The sequence below is a fragment of the Gopherus flavomarginatus genome, chromosome 6, assembly GCF_025201925.1.
Source record: "Gopherus flavomarginatus isolate rGopFla2 chromosome 6, rGopFla2.mat.asm, whole genome shotgun sequence".
NCBI lineage: Eukaryota > Metazoa > Chordata > Testudines > Testudinidae > Gopherus > Gopherus flavomarginatus.
This window is the reverse complement of record NC_066622.1, coordinates 19,327,823-19,345,025: the sequence shown is the minus strand read 5'-3', so window position 1 is coordinate 19,345,025 and position 17,203 is coordinate 19,327,823. Positions and strand designations below refer to the sequence as shown.

Below are 17,203 nucleotides of genomic sequence, written 5' to 3'. Positions count from 1 at the left end.
CAGTATCCCTCCAGAGGCACTGGAACTAGAAGTGCTGGGGGTGCTGCACTATAAAAATTGTTCCAACACCTCTGTATCCTTCCATACAAGCAGAGGATTTTGAGTTTTGAATCTGTCTCCTTTGTTCTTATGTTATGAGACAGGGAGAACAGAAACTCTCCATCTACAATATTTATACCATTTGTTATTTTATATACTTGGTCCCTTGTCATCTCCCTTCTCAGATAAACAATCTCTCATCAGGGAGTTTTTCCATGCCTCTAATTGTTCTGTGCCACACTCTGAATCGGTCTGACTCTGCAGTATACTTTTTGAAATAGGGTGACCAGATCCACACATGAAATTATAGGAAAAACCTCATGGTTGATTTTATATAACATTTTCTTTGTTCTCCATCCCACTCTTGCTCATCTTGGTGTCTTGTTTGCCTTTTGATTGCAACTGCCCATTGAGCGGAAATCTCCACAGAGCTGTGTACGCTGATGCGTAGGTCCTTTTCATGAGTTGATGCAGTTAATCTAGAAGTAGTATGAGTAGTTCAGAATTTTCCCTCTAGTGTGCCTTACTTTGCCGTTTGTCAACATTGAACTTAATCTGCCATCATGTTGCCCATTCACCTCTGAAGTTCCTCATGGTCTTCTCGGACTTGACTGTCATAATAACTCCTATAAATTCTGCCCTCTCACTGCTCCGCTCCTCTTTCCTGATAAAGAAGTGAATAGCAAGGAAGAGTCTCCCCTTACAGAGCCCCTCCAAGATAAGCAGTTAACTAAAGAGGGTTTGGGGGCAAATATATTTCAGGATTAGTGCTCCCTACCTCAGTTGTAGCTGTCGAACCCCTGCTGTCCCCTGAAAAAACTGTACCTGCTCCCAGGTAAGGTAGAAGAAACCCTGCCTCCTCCAACCATTCAGACGAGGACCTGCATCTGGCTAGGAAAATGGGAGCAGTGAAGCCCAAGCCCAAGCCCAACCCCAACCCTTCCTCCCATATGTCCAGCAGCTCTCTCAGAAGGCATGCTATTGTCAGTGTATCCAAAGACCAGGGTTCTGTGCCTCCCTGCTCCACGGTGGCAAAGGACGGTTAAATAGAATGTATTGTCAACCATTCCACACGAGAGTTGCATTCCCAGTGCAGAGATCATGTGGAAGCAGAGGGTATCCCAGTAGTTTACATATCCCATGTTCCCCACTTTGCAGGGGGCAGAAGGGAGGTGGAGCCATTCCAAAAGCAGTGTCTCCTACCCTCCAGTGCCTTAAGCTCTACAGAGTTTCAGCCAAGGAGGAGAAGGTGAAGAAAACCAGAGGGGAAGTAGTGGGTACCATGGCTGCACTCCAAAGGCCTCAGTGGAGCAACCAGGAGGGGTGGCAGCTATTGCAGCAGCACCTCCCTCAGCCAGTGCCACTGGTACAAAGAAAAGGGTGCCGAAAGGAACCCACTCCTCTCCATCAGTTACAGGCTCCACCTACCAAAGCCAAGGAGCCTCCCCATCAGAACACTTTGGATCTTACCCCTGACACTCCAGGACTCCTCCCCAGCAGCATCTTGCTATGGCTTTGTAGGCAGGTCCCTGCCAGCTTCTCCAGGAACCAGAGCCCAGATCTGATGGAATTTTTGGGCTGTGCTTTCTAGGGTCTCTGAGAAGAACAAGAAATGAAAGGGGACCCAACTCTTCACCCCAAAAGGGAGGACAGCAGCCAGGGATTAGTGTAGATTTGCACCATGTCTTCAGCATCACCTTCTAGCTCTGTTAGAGATGCTGATGTCCTGGAAGCCATGTGAAAGGGTTTAGGCTATTGTAATCTTGAAGTGGCAGTGAGTTTTCTGCATGTTTTGCAAACCTGGTTGGCCAAAGCCAGGCCAGTGTCATTTTTCAAATTCTCTTTTCTTGTGATCAGGTTTTTGAGTGATACCAGAGCCCAGCACAGGAGTTCGTTTCCAGTGCTCATTATTAGGTCCCTACCAAATTCTTGGTCCATTTTGGTCAATTTCACAGTCATAGGATTTTAAAAGTCTTAAATGTCATGATTTCAGCTATTGAAATCTGAAATTTCATGATGTTGTAATTTTAGGGGGTCTTGACCCAAAAGGAGCTGTGGGGGGAGGAGGGGTTTGCGAAACTGATTCCTTTACTTCTGCGCTGCTGCTGGTGGCGGCACTGGCTTCAGAGCTTGGCACCTGGAGAGCTTCGGCTGCTGGCAGGGCTCCCATCTCTGAAATCAGCCCCACTGCCAGCAGCCACACACAAGTAAGGATGGCATGGTATGGTATTGCCACCCTTACTTTTGCACTGCTACCTGCAGGGCTTGGCCCTCAGTTGGCAGCTGTCACTCTCTGGCCGCCTAGCTCTGATGGCAGCAGCACAGAAGTAAGGGTGGCATGGTATGGTATCGTATTGCCACCCTTACTTCTGTGCTCCTGCTGGTGAGACGCTGCCTTCAGAGCTGGGCGCCTGGCCAATAGCCGCTGCTCTAAGGCAATGCAGAAGTAAGGATGGTAATACTGCAACCCCTCCTACAATAAGCTTGTGACCCCTCCTGCAACTCCCTTTTGGGTCAGGACCCTCAATTTGAGAAATGCTGGTCTCCCCTGCGAAATCTCTCTAGTATAGAGTAAAAGCGCACACAGGACGAGATTTCATGGTCCGTGATGCATTTTTCATGGCCAGAATTTGGTAGGGCCCTACTTTTTATCCTACAGTACCTTAGCAAAGTGACGTGACATCTGATCTGCCAATCCATAATAAAGAAAGGTTCCTCTTGTTTGTTTCAATTTAGTATTTTGTTGGACACATGAAGCACTAGCCATCCATATTTAGGTAACAATGCTGCATACAAACTACAGCACAAGCAAAATAGCAGCTTGAACTAATACAGTATAGGCAGTCGGGCTTTAATTTGTTGGCTGCTGGGGCCTTGGCTACACTCACACTTTACAGCGCTGCAACTGGGGTGTGAAAAAACACCCCCTGAGCGCTGCAAGATACAGCGCTGTAAAGCGTCAGTGTAATCAGGGCAGCAGCGCTGGGAGCGCGGCTCCCAGCGCTGCACGCTACACCCGTAAGGGATGTGGTTTACATGCAGCGCTGGGAGAGCTCTCTCCCAGCGCTGCCGCTCTGACTACACTCACACTTCGCAGCACTGCCGGGGCAGCGCTTTGAAATTCCAAATGTAACCATAGCTAGTTAGTCCTTCCCTGGAGGCATTTAGCAAAGTTTACTTGTAATTGGGGATTGAGAGGGGAGACTCTTGCCCACTAACGTTCAGTAAACACAAGAGATTATCCAAAGCCCCACACATCTTAGGAAACCAGCTTCCAGCAATGTCCATATTCTGCCTCTTTTAAATACTCATTCAGATGAATGCAGGGGACAACAGGGTAGTGGGGAGACTCAGAGATGAAAAGTTAATAATTGCACAGGGAAGTGTCTGATCTGCAAAGATCTGAAAGACTAAATCATGGCAAACCAGACTAGTTCATTGTAGTAATTGACTACTGAATTTGGTATTAAAACCTACCACTTAATTGGCCTTCTAAAGCATCCGGAAGATAGAAGCTAACACTTCTGTGAGAGGAGAAAACTGAAGCAGAGAGGCTAAATGCTTTGCCCAAAACTGTAGACAAAGCCACTGTCCTAGCTCAGATTAGAACTCTGGAATGCCTGACTCCTAGTCCTGTGTTTGGACTGTTAGTCCACTCTTTTTTCTTAAAATAAATCCTCCAGGGAAGATGGAGACACAGATTGTGGTTTTAATTTATCAGGCTGGGGATTTGTATTGCTCATACCTGGCCTTAAAAGCTATGAATAGCTAACAGGTGTGTGCTATTTCTGGGGAACCTTTCAGATACTAGCACAAAGCGCAGATGTTCTAAAATACTTTTTAATTTAAAAAAGAGAGAGAGAGAACTTCTTGCTGAGTGTTTACATCTGTCCTGGCAATTGGAAGAATACAAGTGCCATAATCTTTTTCCATCGAACTTCTGTATCCAGCCCAGTCATCTTAAATTTCTCCCCACCCCAACTCTTTTTTGCAGGTGTATAGCCTTTGTTTTATGTTGCCTTAGTTTCTATTTACCAGCCAATACTAACCCTGCAGGTTTTCCATGACCTGCCTGATTCCCTCCCTTTTTCAGCTTTTGACTATCAGTATAGTCAAGGGTGGGGTGGTATTAGGGCAGTCTCTCCAGTTCTTCCTGTGTCTGTCTTTTTATTTCCCCTGCACTGCAGGTTGCTCTAGCTGTCCCAGTGTACACATTGCCAAGGCTATGTGAAAGACTGTGCTACCTGCCCATTGGCCAGCTGATATGGCCTCAGGCAGTTTAACCACTCCTCTTAGAATTGAATCATGGAGAGAGGAAGATCCTGGTCTGGTCCTCAGCAGTTGTTCTTTTTCAGCTGTAACAAACTCCAAAATAGCCTGTTGCTTATCTCATCCTTTGAAAGGTGGCAGTTGTTTACTGAAAGAAGCGGGGACTTTCCGTTCCGTAGAGAACCTGAAATAAAGCTCCTGCTGAGTTTTTTCATGGTTCCTGTCCCATTAGGGGAACCTGTTTGCACACAGCTAAATCATGAGCTCATATAGTTGGGATGTGTCCAGCTCACTGCGGGGGGGGGGGGGGGTGCGTGTTTAAGCCAGCGTCACTGGAAAGTACAGTTTGCAGGATCCTGCAAGAGCTAAGAGAAACCCATCAGCCAAAATGCTACATTATGCTTTAATTTTTGTATCCGATTTTTTTGTAGTTAGAACTGGTTGGATCTCATACTAATTATATTTGTTTAAAAGACTCCTGGTCTAGCCTTTGACTTCTAGACTACTGGGCTAGATTTTCAGTTTTATGGTTGGCGAGTAAAAAGAAATGGCAGCTCTTAGAATCTGCTCAGGGGCTAGGAATGTTAAATAGCCCATTGAGGATTAGCACAGATGAGGCAGCCAGATGAGTCTGATAATGAAAATGATCACGTGGCTGTTACCACCCTCGTGTGTGAGTGTGTGTATGTATATCTGTGTATATATACGTGTATATATTATATATATATATACACACACTCACACATATATATTAGCCCCTCTTTACAGATGACTTTACAAGGGACAAAATGGGACATTTACTTTGTAATACCACCTAATCTAAACTTCTCTATCTTTTCTCAAATAAATTTTGGCTCCCAGTCCTGCGTTTTTGTCATAAGACCAACTTTTCATCTTTTCCAATGTGACAGACCAAAAAAACCCCAGCTCTTAAACTCATATATGTTACAAACAAAATAGGAAATGAAAATCAAATAAACAGAGTAAGGTTAGTCCCAGTAAGTATATCGAAAATCTGTGTATTGGATAATTGTTGAGTTGAAGTAAGGGAACAAATCAATCTGCAAAAGCTGTGGCTGGCTCCTTACTGTAAGTGGGGAAAGCACTGTTAAGGTAGCAAGCAGGAGTCACATTAAGTTAATATTGGTTTCAGAATAAGCCAGTAGCCCTGCATTCCAGGGTCCAGGAAGCACAATGTCAGCTTCTTTGCTAATCGTGTTAGCCCAAATCCTGAGGTTTACAGATTTGCAGGGTTTCCGTATGTTTCCGTAGATTGATATGTGTACTGAAGTTATCTAAATCCAGTTGTTTGTAATAAAACAGGATTTAAGATTCTTGGCAACAACTGTTCTATGGTATGTGTCTCTTATAAAGACACAATCACTGTATTTTTCATAAAAGTTCGAGTCCCTTGTTGTTTAAACAACCTTTTGGAAGAGCTTTAAATTTAAAGTATTAACATGCAGAATACTTTTCCTCCTAATTTACGCTGCACTTAGGGGGTTGTGTTGATTTTGTTTTGGTGGAGGAGGGGGTGTTACTTTTGATCTTGAGTGCTTGGCTGGTGGCAGACTATTTTTTAATTAAGTATTTTTGAGAAAGGGAAGTGGGGTGGGAGCAAGCAGCTACATTATAAATAACTGGCCAGATTTTTCACCAGTCCATCTCTACATTGCAACTCACATTGTTTGATTCCCCGGTGCTGACAAGGTGCTCTTGTTTTTCTTTTGTTTTTTCCAATGATGTATGTTAACAACAAAGATGCCTGGGAGCTTTTTTCAGAATGAGCAGCATCAGTCAGTGATGTGCTCTTGCATCCCAACTGGCTGACCGTGTATGATTGTCATTGTTTGAGACTCTCCCGTGCCAAAGCTGTCTGTGTTTCAGCTACAAACTATCTTAAAAAGTCAGGTCTTTAAGTAAAGCCCCACTATTTGAGGTAACAAGCATCAAACATCTTCTGAGTTTTTTGTTTTTTTCATTGCAAAAAATTAATGCTGAAGGTAGCTCAGGTCCATAGAGTCAGAAGCCCTTGAGTCAGCCACTATTTGTTAGTGAACCATCAAATATTAACTCTAAAAGGCAAGTAGAAGAGTTCTGTTGCATTGTGAATGTTCTCACAATAGCTACCACTCATGCAGTTGAACCAGTGGTAGTAATGGAGGGAAATTTTAGAGGCTGGGGGGGGGAAAGGGCCAGCCTACCTAGTGCCTATGACTTAGGATTTCTGGGCCCTTGTTCTCTCTGTTTTTCAGTTTACTCTTCAGAAAATATGTGAATATTTTAACTAAATTCACAGGGGGTATTGAAAGCTAATTGCTCGTAAAGCACTTTGAAATCTTCAAATGAAAGGGCTATATATACATGCAAAATACTTCACATTTGAAAGGTTACAGTTGCATTGTGGGGTTAGTGCTGCACAATTACTGCATGTTTTGCTAATAGAAGAGACTTTTTCCACCTTTGAATAACTCACATTTTAAACCTTGGCCCCCCTCAAATGGGAATCACTTGCAATCCGCTTGCCACTGGAAATCTAAAAAATGAGCCTCCAGGCTAGTGATTTACATGCTCTTCTGATAAATAATAGAACATGGTAATTTTGCCAATCAGACAGAATCACTCTCAGAAGCTAATGGGGAAAAAAATCCATCCATGTGACCTTACATGTAGTGATGTCATGCCAAACAAGACCATCACATTCTCTGACTTAGACATCAGTCTTATTAATTACTCACATTGCTTCACTAAGTATAACCTAGGGGGCGGGGGGCCTGTGTTAGTGTTATATGAAGGGTGATTGGTGATTTAAACACAAGACTCAGAATGGGGAATCTGTCCTTAACTTCCTTTGTAACGTCATTTAGCCTCTCTGTGCCTGTTTCTCCCTCTTTAAAATAAGGTTGTTTGCCTACCTCATGTGCAAGATTTACCTATCTCACAGTGAGGAGGCATAGTTTATTGTCCAAAATCACTCTGAGATCCTCAGAGTGAAGGGGCGGCAAGGAAAACGTAAATAATTTAATATCAGCCATGCTGGTTTTCAAGGAAGATCTCCACGATTCATCTCTTGATTCTTGTTGGTGTAATTTTACCATTGTGTTCTCACTAAAATAACTCCCCTACGTTTCTCACTTCTAGATGTGAACGACTAGAAGAGCAGCTAAATGACCTGACAGAGCTCCACCAGAATGAGATCCTTAATCTAAAGCAGGAGTTGGCCAGCATGGAAGAGAAAATAGCTTATCAGTCCTATGAGCGAGCTCGAGACATCCAGGTTGGTTAGAGGTTGGGCTTAGCAAGTTCGTGCTCCCACTTCAGAGCACGCAAGCACACAGTAGCAATGGCTATTTCCCTAGTTTTCCAAAATGCTCTTGGTTCCATATGTATGTGTTTTACTAGCAATATAACAAAGGCTAATGGGAGAGTTGTGCACCTTGAGCTTTCAAGAGCACCTTAATCTAACTTTAGCTCTCATAATTCTCTCTCTAACAGCCTTGATGCAGGGGAAGCCATTGTGTATTTGCCAACTATATATGCATGACTGTTCACGTATCCATGTTCAGAAGAACCTGCCACCTGTCCCATCATGGGATTTTTAGGTTAAGGCCCAGTGGGAACATGCTCCCAGCTTTGGTGGTGCCCATAGTACAAGTATTTGCACATATTGGAAACAGTAGGCAGAGCCATGAGCAGGAAGTTTTTATGGTAGTGCTCCCAGTAGACGGCTCCAGAGTGTATCACTACTTTTAGAGCAATCAGCACAGATATTGAAGGGAAAACAGTAGCTGGCTTTATGCATCCATTGTGTTCAGTCAGGAAAAAAATCCATTCTGTTTTTCATGCCCAAATAAGGAGGTGTTTGCAAGAGAAGTTTCCTTCAGTATGTGATAGTATCTAGAGTCCAGTAGCCTGTGGAAACGGGGGTTTTACAGAGTTGGAGGAGCATCTGCAGACTAAAGTCAAGTGATCTGGGAAAGTACCTGGGCTTTAGCTAAGGCTTATAAAGACCCATTTATAAACAAGCTCTAAGCTGTTTTAAATTCACATTGTTGGTTTAAACAGGCTCTTCAGATTTGGGGAGAAGACTTGGAATATTTTTAGTGTGAGCAGAATTTTAGATCAAAGCCTGCCCTTTACACAGTTGAGTCTTACAAGCTGGTTCCACCAGACAGAGGCAGTGATTTTCTTTGGGCTACATTTGTTGACCCAACTGCAGGATTGGTTGAATCAGTTTTGCCTATTGCTTTCAAACTATGTAACCTCTGGGAGGCCCTCGATAAATTGACTTCCACAGCAATATCAGAGTTTTACGCAATAGCGGAGAAATGTAACAAATAACAATGACTTTCTAGAGTAAAGCTAAAATAAATGTCTGGAGACAGTGGTACCATGGCCTTTACCCTATCAAATATCAAGATTTCACTTTTAAATGTGCTGCAGGGACCCAGCTGTACATCTCTCTCTCAAATTTACCCAGGCAGGAGAAAAGAGTAGGACAGGAAGCTTAAAATGAGGTGGGATTCATCAGTAGCCTTTTCCTTAACCTCAGTTTCATGACTCAGCATTTCTGATGTAAATTTTCCATGTTGATGAGGCACTTTGGAAACATGACTTAATCCTCAGCACTACTGAGAGAGAGGTAAATATTAGTCCTATTAGAACAGAGACTATAATTCAGGAAATCCTGGCTCTCAGTCTTGTGATCCATCCACCAGACAATGCTGCATTCTTCAGCACACCAGTTTTAGGTAGGATGGTGACATGACACAGTTGGGAGAGAGAGTTCATTTGGCTAAATGGGAGATCAATGTACAAATTCCGTAATAGGGTATTGAAATCGCATTTTAAAAATAATGAAGTGGTAGATAGAACCTGTTTCTCCCTGGACTCTGGCCTAATGGTTGCTCTGTATTCTGCAGCAGTGTAGGATACCTGAGTTCAAATTTATCATAGTGGAAATAATACTGCTCAAAAGTGGCTCCCCAAGCCAATTAGGGATCATCTCTGAGGGCTGCTCAGTTCAAATGAGAGGTTCCTCAAGGTTGTGAGAATGATGGTCAGCCGGGGAAAAGGAGGTAGAAAAGGAGCCGCTCAGCCCACTGCCAATCTGGGGTCCCAGCCGCCAGCCCTGTACAGCCCACTGCCGGTCTGGGGTTCTGGCTGCAAGCCCCACTCAGCCCGCTGCCGGCCTAGGTGAACAGAACCCCAGACCAGCAGCGGGCTGAGCAGCTTCTTAAACATTTTGAAAACCTTGTTTATTTTACATTACAACAATAGTTTAGTTATATAATATATAGACTTATAGAGAGATGCTTCTAAAAAAACATTAAAATGTATTACCGGCACACACAACCTTAAATTAGAGTGAATAAATGAAGACTCGGCACACCACTTCTGAAAAGTTGCCGACCCCTGAGCTAGATTAACAACCTTGGACACTGAAGACCTCTTGCTCCAAAACAGGCAAAGTAATGCGAGAGTCCTTTACGTGAAGGGATTACCTCTAAGAACAAGAAGGGATAATTCAGTTTCCGTGGCCCATTCAGTCCTACGTATCTCTGAGATTGCCAAGCAAGATAACACAATGAGTGCCACATGCTCATTTTGCATGGGATGCTGTCAGTTGGTAACTACTGACCCAAATGGCATTAGAACAGAGGAATAAAAGGTTGAAAAGCTCCCATCTCTGATCCCTCCAAGTAGAATCTGGTTTTGTTTCTAAAATGTCTGATAGCACTGAAGAGATGAAAAATACTTTTGGCCTCTGTTACAGCCCTGGCTGAATTTCCCCTGGTGAGCAGTCACCAGGCTGGGGTATTAGACCCAACCCACACGGGCGCTCTGGTTCATAGTTTAGTTCATTGGGAACTAGGTGGCGGTTACAGGAAAAACCAGATGGGCTTTGCAAAGTAGCTTGTTAAACACCCACACACTTCACTGTTAGGAGGTACACGTGATTTACAGATCTATGGAAGAGTAACAAACACCTGAGCACAAGACCCTCCATCCAGTGTCCTTGCCATTCCTGAATATCATTTGGATTTTGATCAGTGTCCTGCAGGGGTCCAGATCTCTCCCAGCCAACCTTACTCATTCTGGCAGAGAGAGTCTCTTTTTGAAACCAGTTTCTAACACCTCGTGCTCCTTCCGGTGAGTTTTTCCATTCTCCCACCCTCTGTGGGATTGCTTAGAGGTTCATTAACGGAACCTCCATCATCCTAATATGGGAAGATTATTCAGTCGCTGATGGTCTTCTCATTTAGGGTTAGACAGCTACGTGTCAGGCTCCTCCAACACAAGAGGGATGATGCAGTCTAATGAAACTGTTCCAGTGTACAGTGAAACACAAGTTAACACTCAAAATAAATAAAACATGATGGGTTTTTTCCACAAATCTGTTTGGAGAAACAGATATAACCCCCAGCCTGTCACACACCTGAAAACCGCAGTAAATCAAGAATTTAAAGTCAATGGAGCAGTCAGTAGAGACACGCTTGTAAATGAGGTCAGAATTAGGTATTTTCCTGCAAACTGCAGTTCCTACTTAATAAGGGACTCATATAAATCACGAGAAATGGCACAGGGTTCCTCTGCTCCTGCTGCAGGATATGAAATCAACTTGAGTGACTCATATCCTGCAGCAGGTGAGCAGGACCCAAAGAATGTCGCCACATTACAGTAGGCACCAATTAGTCTTTAAGTACCACTGTGATTCACCATGCAAACACTGAAAACATAACCGTTCCATTCTTCCCAACAGGAGGCTCTGGAGGCCTGTCAGACCAGGATCTCCAAGATGGAGCTTCAGCAGCAACAGCAACAAGTGGTGCAGCTAGAGGGCCTGGAAAATGCCACTGCCAGAAACTTGCTGGGTAAATTCATCAACATCCTTCTGGCCGTCATGGCTGTTCTCCTAGTCTTCGTCTCTACCGTGGCCAACTGTGTTGTCCCCCTCATGAAAACTCGCAACAGGACGTTCAGCACTTTATTTGTGGTGGTTTTCATTGCCTTTATGTGGAAGCACTGGGACGCCATCGCTGGCTACTTGGAACGATTCTTGTCGCCCCCCAGATGATGGCACAAGGAATCAGCTGCATCGTCCCACTGACCCACTCACCCTGGCGCTCACGGGCAAGTGAGCGCAGCAAAGATTAGTCAGCAACTCTTCCGCTGAAATTTTAAAGTGTCCGAGTGAATTTGTTTACATTTAGAATAACATTTTTCTCTGCGAGATGCATTGCAATAGTATTTTTTAGATTTTATTCAAGAACTCTTTTTGGCAAGAATCCTGGATAATTTTTATGTAGCATGGTTCTCTTTGGATGCAAATCTTAAGATTCTTTAAGTGTACAAAAAAATAAAATAAAAATTTGGAGCACACCAATGGGCAATTTAAATTGTGGCTTGAACTACAGTACTAAACCTGTTAGGAAGAGAACGTGGTTAGCTTAAAAATAGCAAAGATTAAGCTAGTGTGCACAGCCTTGTGCGATGGTACCACAGCGAATCTGTAACGCTAATGTTTACTGTGAAGCCTGCTCACATTCCATGTCCGAATGTATGGATTCAGGGTGGCTTGTTTTTCCCTTAATGAGAGAAAAAACAACGCACGGCTCTCCCCCAACTCAGCTTCTGGGTTGGCCATTTGTGCTGACCTGACATACAATAATTTTCTAGAAGGTCTGTTAAGTCTTGCTAAGCATACAAAGTGGAAGCGTCATGCTGTACACACAGTAACTGCACAGTCATACTACAGTATTTTGAAGTAGTCCTTTAAATACTTGTCTTTAAGCAAAAGCCCTTGGTCGCACTTTTAAGGTTTTTTTTATATATGTATATTCACAGATTTAAAAAAAATCCGAACAGCATACTTGAAGAGTGTAATACTCAAACTCTCAGTGCTTCCTTATTGTTTCTATAATAGGATTTTTTATTATTATTATTATTATTATTGGGGGTTTTTTTGGAAGGGGATGGGAGGGTCATTATTTTCCTCTTTAATAAAGAAGTGATGTTTTTTAAATGAAGAATTGTGTGAATAATTAAGTGTGAGCAGTTGTGTCCTGAAACAGTTTTGAGGAGGGCGGAAAGTAGTTTCTATTGACACCAGTCTGAGGAAGGCAGGTCTATTCCCATGCCATTTAACTGTCCTCCTGGGCTTGCAGATGCAGCATCATGAATAACTTCCTCTTTCTCCACACATTTTTGTCATGCAGTTTTTTTTCCTGTCCTTTTTGTCGGTGTGAGGGAGGCATGGGGTGTTAGATTTCTCATTCCTAAATCTGTCTACCTGGCCTCAGAATGTTTTCCTTAGAACAAGGAATTTCTCCTCATCCCTTTTTTGGAGAAAGAGATTCTTAAAGAGAGAATAACTATTAAAGGGATAGTTCATTCAAACGACTGATCCTCTCATAAATATCCCCGATAATTTATTTTTAAATGCACCTCTGATAACTGAAACCAAAGTTGTCATCCCGTCAGACTGTGGTAAGATCATTGTCTTTATGTTTAGAACTTCTTTGTATGCTGTGTATCCATGTAGCCTGCCACATAGAGCCCCCTTTCCTGCAGCCGGGAAGGCAGGGACGTAATACAGTTCCGTTGTCAAAGCACTAGAGGAAATGTCAGTTACAAGTATGACTTAAGTCGCAGCAACATCTTTTCCCAGTAATCTGTTGTTACTGGCAAGTTTTCATATTGAAGGAATTTTAAAAAAAAAGAAATCTGGCTCAGTATTTGTTTCCACTGGAAAAAAAGTAAAGTTTTTAGTTCCATTGAAAGTCTTTGTAGCACAAATAAGACTCGTGGATTCTCTTTCACATGATTTGCTGTATTTAATCAGACTTGTTCTCCTTCTCCCTTGGCCTAAATGCTATGTAGGAACCAAATTATGCCCAAGTGACTTAAAATGATATGTAATAGCAAGTATAGGAATTCATGCTATTGTGTCTACCCCCAGCCCCAGGAAATTCTCCAGATCTAGGTTAGCACCTCTCTCTCTGCTGAGAAGGTCTTAATACACTGATCACTGCCAGTCAGGAGAGGAAAGTTCTCTGCCCAACCATCCTTGTTCCTCCTTCAGAGATTCAGCATGTCCCCTTCATAGCCACACTTCTGTCTTTAAACTCAGGTACCCTGTGACAATTCCAGCACACCTCACTTTGTCACTGTGCACTAATCCACTACTGTCTTTGTTAAGAACAAGTTGCCAGTTGCAACTGACTCAAGCCAAAAATAATCATTTTTATTTCCACAAAAGTTTCAGATAGAGAACCTGTATGTATAAACAATTCCCTTAACAGATGACAGTTGCCAGCCATGGCAAAACTCAGTGGGGTGTAATGCCCTTGTGTAATTAAATTAGATCTATAATTTTCATCCACCTATATAAAAATACTCTGTTCCTGTTAGGTTTCCTCAGAAACAAAGGTAGGGAGATCAGAGTAATAAACCCTTGACACATGATCTGAGAGCTTTGTTGCCTCAATATTTCTGAAGCCCAATCTTTGCACCTCTTTATAGTTTAGGTCACAGTGTAAAAGTTTACAGTTGGTTTAGTGCATGAACAAACTTGGGAATGAATTAAAAGCCAACCGATTTTTTACACTCATTCTTTCCACATCATGGTAATGTCTGAAGGAAATATTTGCCTGTTTTCTGCGAGGTACCCTACCTTCAGTTACAGTCTTTGGATGTTGTTGTGTTTAATCTTCTTTAGTAAAGAAGTAATTTGCCGGAAGTAATGGACTTAATAGAAACGTTCACCCCAAAAACTGTTTTGTGAAGGCCATTTACTTGGTCCTGGACAATGTTGTCTGTGTCTCTCTCTCCAAAAGTTTTCCATTCCAAAAAGTAGTCTGCAGTTAATGCCATATATGATGCTGCATCCATTTTTATTTTTTAATATTCTAACAGGACTAGTGTGGGGTTTTTTGCCTTTCATTAGCAGAAGGTTTGGTTTATTTCCTCCCCCTTCAATCTGAAGTCCTGTGATGACTTCTAATAGTTTAACAATGATTATATTGTTGGAAATGTGATTCTAGCTTTAAAGCTCCTTTTCCTTGTCTGTGGGTTATGTTCATTCTCTTAAGGTGAAGCATTCCTGGATGACTTGTGGGAGATAGTATCTGCCATGGGTGTGTGTGCATGTGAACCTTTTATTATCCTTCCCTATGTATGTAAAGTTGTGTGACCATCTCTTTGAGTTGCAAAACATTTCATGTTGGGAGTTGAAACAATTCTGAAATTGCTTAGATATGTTTAGCACATATCACGGGGGCATATAAGGAAGGAGAGAATATAATGAACTGCATTAGTTCAAAAAAGTGACTGTTAAATGATATTCCATGGGTCAAATGAAGTTCACCTGCTCCCCATCTCCTGTCTCATTGTGTTTAAAAAAAAAATAAAAAAATGCCATTTTTAGACAGGTTTACAAAATTCTCCTTCCCTTGAGCTTCATTAATTTAATTATGCTGAGCATGTTCACAGCAATTACTTTATTGGTTTATTCCAATCTAGTGAGTACTTAAGATCTGATCAGATTAAATGGTGAGTTCTGTACATTGTTGCACTGGGCCAGAAGAGACACTGTCTTTCAACTTTGAAAAATATACATTTTTAAAATATTAAACAAAAAGCAGCATTATAACAAACGAAGCCAAGCTATGAAGGGATCTGTGTTGAGATTGGATGGCTTGGCCAGTTTTAAGTGATTCTGAATGTGGCTAGAGTTAAAAACCCAACGTGTGTCTGTGTTGTGTATGCCAGGTGGTATCGTAGTAGGCAATTGACTTAGCTGTAAGTGTGTTTTTTAAGTGTAAAAAAAAAATAAAAACAAAGACTCACTTGCACGGTCTGAAAAGTACAGAAATGACACTTGTGAACGTTAACACTGTAGTTTATAGGTCTTAAGCTGCTAATTGTTGAGAGAGATTTACATATGTCTTGTCTGATCGTCACAGATTCATCTGTGACACTTACTGTATATAAAGAAATTTAAATAAAGACCTCAGCTATTAACTGTGTGTGGTTTGGTTTTTTTCAAACGTAGTGTGGGTGACTGAAGACAGGGAAATGGTGAGAGGGCCTATTGTAATGCACTGAAACATTTCATAACCACATAGAATTCAAGTCAAGTTCTCTAGCAGTCCCCTAATGACACCACCCTGAGACATACTGGACTGTCACACAGGAAGAACCACCACCAATGTGTGTGGAGTCTTGGCCATTTCCCTCTGTCTAGCCATCTAAGGTATTTATCTGGCCCCCATTAGGATGCCCACAATCTTTACTGTATTTATCCTCACAACACCCCTGTGAAGTAGGGAGGTACTATTATTATCCCCATTTTACAGCTGGGGAACTGAAGCAGAGAGGGTAGGTCCATACTGCAGCTCAGTGTGAGCCCCCTAGCCTGGATGGACAGACTTGCGCTAGTGGGGATCATGCTAAAAATAGTTGTATCAATGATGTAGCTTGGGCTCTAAAGCCCATCCGACTCCGTAGGCTTGAGAGTCTGAGCTGCAACACCTGCACCGCTATTTAGTGTGCTAGCATGAGTCTGACTGCCAGGGCTGGGCAGCTGTCTCCCAGCTGCAGTGTACACATACCCAGAGAGGCTAAATTACTTGCCCGAAGTGTTACAGCCTATGGCAGAGCAAGGAATTGAACCCGGTCTCATAAGTCCCAAGCTAGCACTAATCACTCAATGTTCCTCTGAGTCTCTGGAACTCAGTGCCCGGAATCCCTTTTGCTACTTGCACACGTGGGAATGGACATGTGCGCTAAGTTTGGCGTTGCTGGAGGGGAGATTTGTACCCTTGACTGTCAGCAAGCTGAGCAGTTTAAAAAAAAAAAAGGCCATCCACTAGAGCAACTGTCTGCAAATCTAGGCACTAACATTAAATAGGGGGAATAGACTGGCAGTTTACTGGGATTCTTCGAGAAACAGACAAATGGCTCAGAATGAGTTAGAGGTCAGAAAGCAAAGGCGGCTGTTTGCCAGATGTTAACTCCCCACACATCTTCATGGGGCCATACTGTTAATTCAATCATCGTACTAGAGATTAAATATTCATTCCTTTTCTTCTGCTAGAGCCTTGGGCCTGCTGTAAAATGGGCATAATGCCTTACAGGGTTGGTGTGAGGCTCAATGTTCCTATACTACTCTGGAAGGTGCTACTTAAGAGCACAGTAGTCTTACTGCTATTAGGTCAAGAGCAGTAAACAAGGGAGGGACCGGATGGCTCAGGGTGTTGCTGTGGCCCTTCAGGTCAATGGTTTTAAATCCAGCCTAGATGGGGAACTAGGAGTCATTATCGTCTGGATGATCTAGAACAGGGGCAAGCAAACTTTTTGGCCTGAGGGCCACATCAGGCTTCGTAAATTGTATGGAGGGCCAGTTAGGGGAGGGGGTCATGGCCTGGCCCCCACCTCCTATCTTCCTCTCCTGGGACTCCTGCTCCATCCACCCCCCTGTTCCCTGATGGCCCCTCCAGGACTTCTGCCCCATGCGCACACACCTGCTCCCTCTCCCCTGACTGCCCCTGGACCCCTGCTGCCCTACCCAACCTCTCTGCTCATTCCTGATGGCCCCCCCAGGACCCCTGCCCCATCCAACCACCCCTTCTCCCTGTACCCTGACTGCCTCCAGAACCCCTGCCCCTGCTGCCCCATCCAGCCCCCCCTCCTTCCTGACTGCCCCCCTGGGACTCCTGCCTCCTGTTCCTCCCCTGACCACCCCCCAAACTTCCCTGTCCTCTATCCAACCCCCTGCCCCCTTACCGTGCTGCCTGGAGCACTGATGGCTGGTGATGCTTTGTGGCAGCGTAGGTGTGGCCCAGCACCAGCCAGGTGGTGCACCCACACAGCACAGAGCTCTGGGTCAGGT

At 43.4% G+C, this 17,203-nt stretch overlaps 1 protein-coding gene across 6 annotated transcripts in view; it reads left to right on the top strand.

The window, feature by feature from the left end:
• TMCC1 (transmembrane and coiled-coil domain family 1) overlaps positions 1 to 15,333 on the top strand; it is a 200,708-nt gene extending 185,375 nt beyond the window's left edge. For all 6 annotated transcript variants that reach the window (XM_050958386.1, XM_050958387.1, XM_050958381.1 and 3 more), the window contains 2 exons: positions 7,450 to 7,585; positions 11,072 to 15,333. In XM_050958386.1, coding sequence (XP_050814343.1) covers positions 7,450 to 7,585; positions 11,072 to 11,386 — 451 coding nt within the window. In that variant the 3' untranslated portion in view covers positions 11,387 to 15,333. The remainder of the gene's footprint in view (positions 1 to 7,449; positions 7,586 to 11,071) is intronic.
• The last annotated feature ends 1,870 nt before the right edge of the window (positions 15,334 to 17,203 follow it).